The sequence below is a fragment of the Juglans regia genome, chromosome 11 (assembly GCF_001411555.2).
Source record: "Juglans regia cultivar Chandler chromosome 11, Walnut 2.0, whole genome shotgun sequence".
NCBI classification, from domain to species: domain Eukaryota; kingdom Viridiplantae; phylum Streptophyta; class Magnoliopsida; order Fagales; family Juglandaceae; genus Juglans; species Juglans regia.
Genome location: NC_049911.1, coordinates 25738087 through 25739621, shown reverse-complemented (window position 1 = coordinate 25739621; position 1535 = coordinate 25738087). Strand labels below are relative to the sequence as shown.

At 40.8% G+C, this 1535-nt stretch overlaps 1 protein-coding gene across 1 annotated transcript; it reads left to right on the top strand.

The window, feature by feature from the left end:
• The first annotated feature begins 275 nt into the window (after positions 1-275).
• On the top strand, positions 276-1252 carry LOC109021349. The gene has a single exon (XM_019003972.2). It carries the CDS (start codon positions 305-307, stop codon positions 1160-1162), a length of 858 nt encoding a protein of 285 aa, XP_018859517.2. The 5' UTR covers positions 276-304; the 3' UTR covers positions 1163-1252.
• Positions 1253-1535: the final 283 nt, after the last annotated feature.

The following is a 1535-nucleotide window of genomic DNA, read 5'->3' as shown; positions in this document are numbered from 1 at the left end:
TTTTGGTATCCTCCTTACCAACCGTACAACTTGGTTGCACTTTAAAGTAGATATTTAATAATGCTAGGATTTTTAAGTTTTGGTTTTTTGGTCAGATAACTTAAGTAGGTACATCAAAGCAAGGAAGAATTCCACGTCTTAAACATCAACTGAGGACGTGGGAACCACCCATATTCTGCAAACCATATAGTTGTTATATATATATATATATATATATATATATAGACCTCAATGTTGCATGTTTCTTTTCTGCCAAGCGAATAGGCAGTTTGAGTTAATTATTTGTTGTTTTAGGCCGGGAAATATGGTTTGGCTGAATTGGCACCAAAAGGCTGAGCAGCAGCGCCTCTTGAATCTTGCCTCTCTAAGAGAACCCTTCCACATCCTTACAATCACCCTCCTCAGCCTTTTGCTTCCCCTCTCATTTCTCCTCCTATCCAGGTTAACTTGTGCTCACTACTATCTCCTAAGCCTCGAGTACTCTTATAATCCTCCATCACAGATTTCTTCTTTTCTCTTATCTTTTGTCTTATATACCAACCCGAGTGTTCTCTACCTTCTTGTTTCCATTGTAAGCATAGCCACTCTGATCCACGGCTTGACAGGAAAGGTTATCTTTTTAAGCGAGTCTCCAGGGCCTGTTCTACGTCCCCATTTGTATATAGCATGGATCTTTGTATGTACATTACAAGTCTTCGTTGGTTTGGGCATTGAAGGAACCATAGCAGGAGGAATTGATGGCTCTAGTATTGGTATGGAGAGAAGCATATTTAGAAAAGCAGTTTTTTTCCTGGGGTTGCATGAAACGATGCTTCATTGGTCTCGGGTGGCAGTGAGGCCGGTGGTGGATGATACCATTTTCGGGGTTGCCAGGGAGGAAAGGTGGGCTGAAAGGGTGGCCATGGCCACGAGCTTTGGTACTCTATGGTGGTGGAAGTTGAGGAATGAGGTTGAGGCTATGGTGGTTGTGGGTGAGTTTAAGAGAGAGCTGTTGATGGGTAGAGGGGTGGCTGACTTTGTTGCTTGGTGGCTCTATTACCTGACTGTAACAATTGGGATGATCAGGGTTGTGAAGGGTTTTATGTGGATTGGCATGCTTTTGTTAAGTAGAAGGGTGACAGGGAACTCAGCTGAATCTAATGGGGATGAAGACAAAGTTTGAATTTGACACTTTCTGTTATTATGAATTCTTTTTAGTACTCTTGAGTCTTGTTATTGTTCTCTCATCAGAGACTCCCAATGTTGTATTCACTTCGGAAAAAAATAATAAATTGGAATCCATAAACAACCTCAAAAGTGAAAAGCGGATCCTAGTGTTTGTTGACATTTGTAACACACACATCAACATTCATTTGAACAACGCTCTGGCTCGAGACGTCTCTTACCAGAGGACAGACATCTTGTCTCATGAGAAAAATTGTTCAAACATAAAATAGCTTTAACATTTGTGGGAAGAAAACCTGGATGGTCAATGGTATAACTGCCAAACAGTCAAGTTTTAATTTACAGCTTTAACATTTGTCGATTGTTCCTAC

Excerpts from the sequence above, each read along its gene's own strand:
- LOC109021349 (XM_019003972.2), top strand. The coding sequence starts at position 305 with ATGGTTTGGCTGAATTGGCACCAAAAGGCTGAGCAGCAGCGCCTCTTG.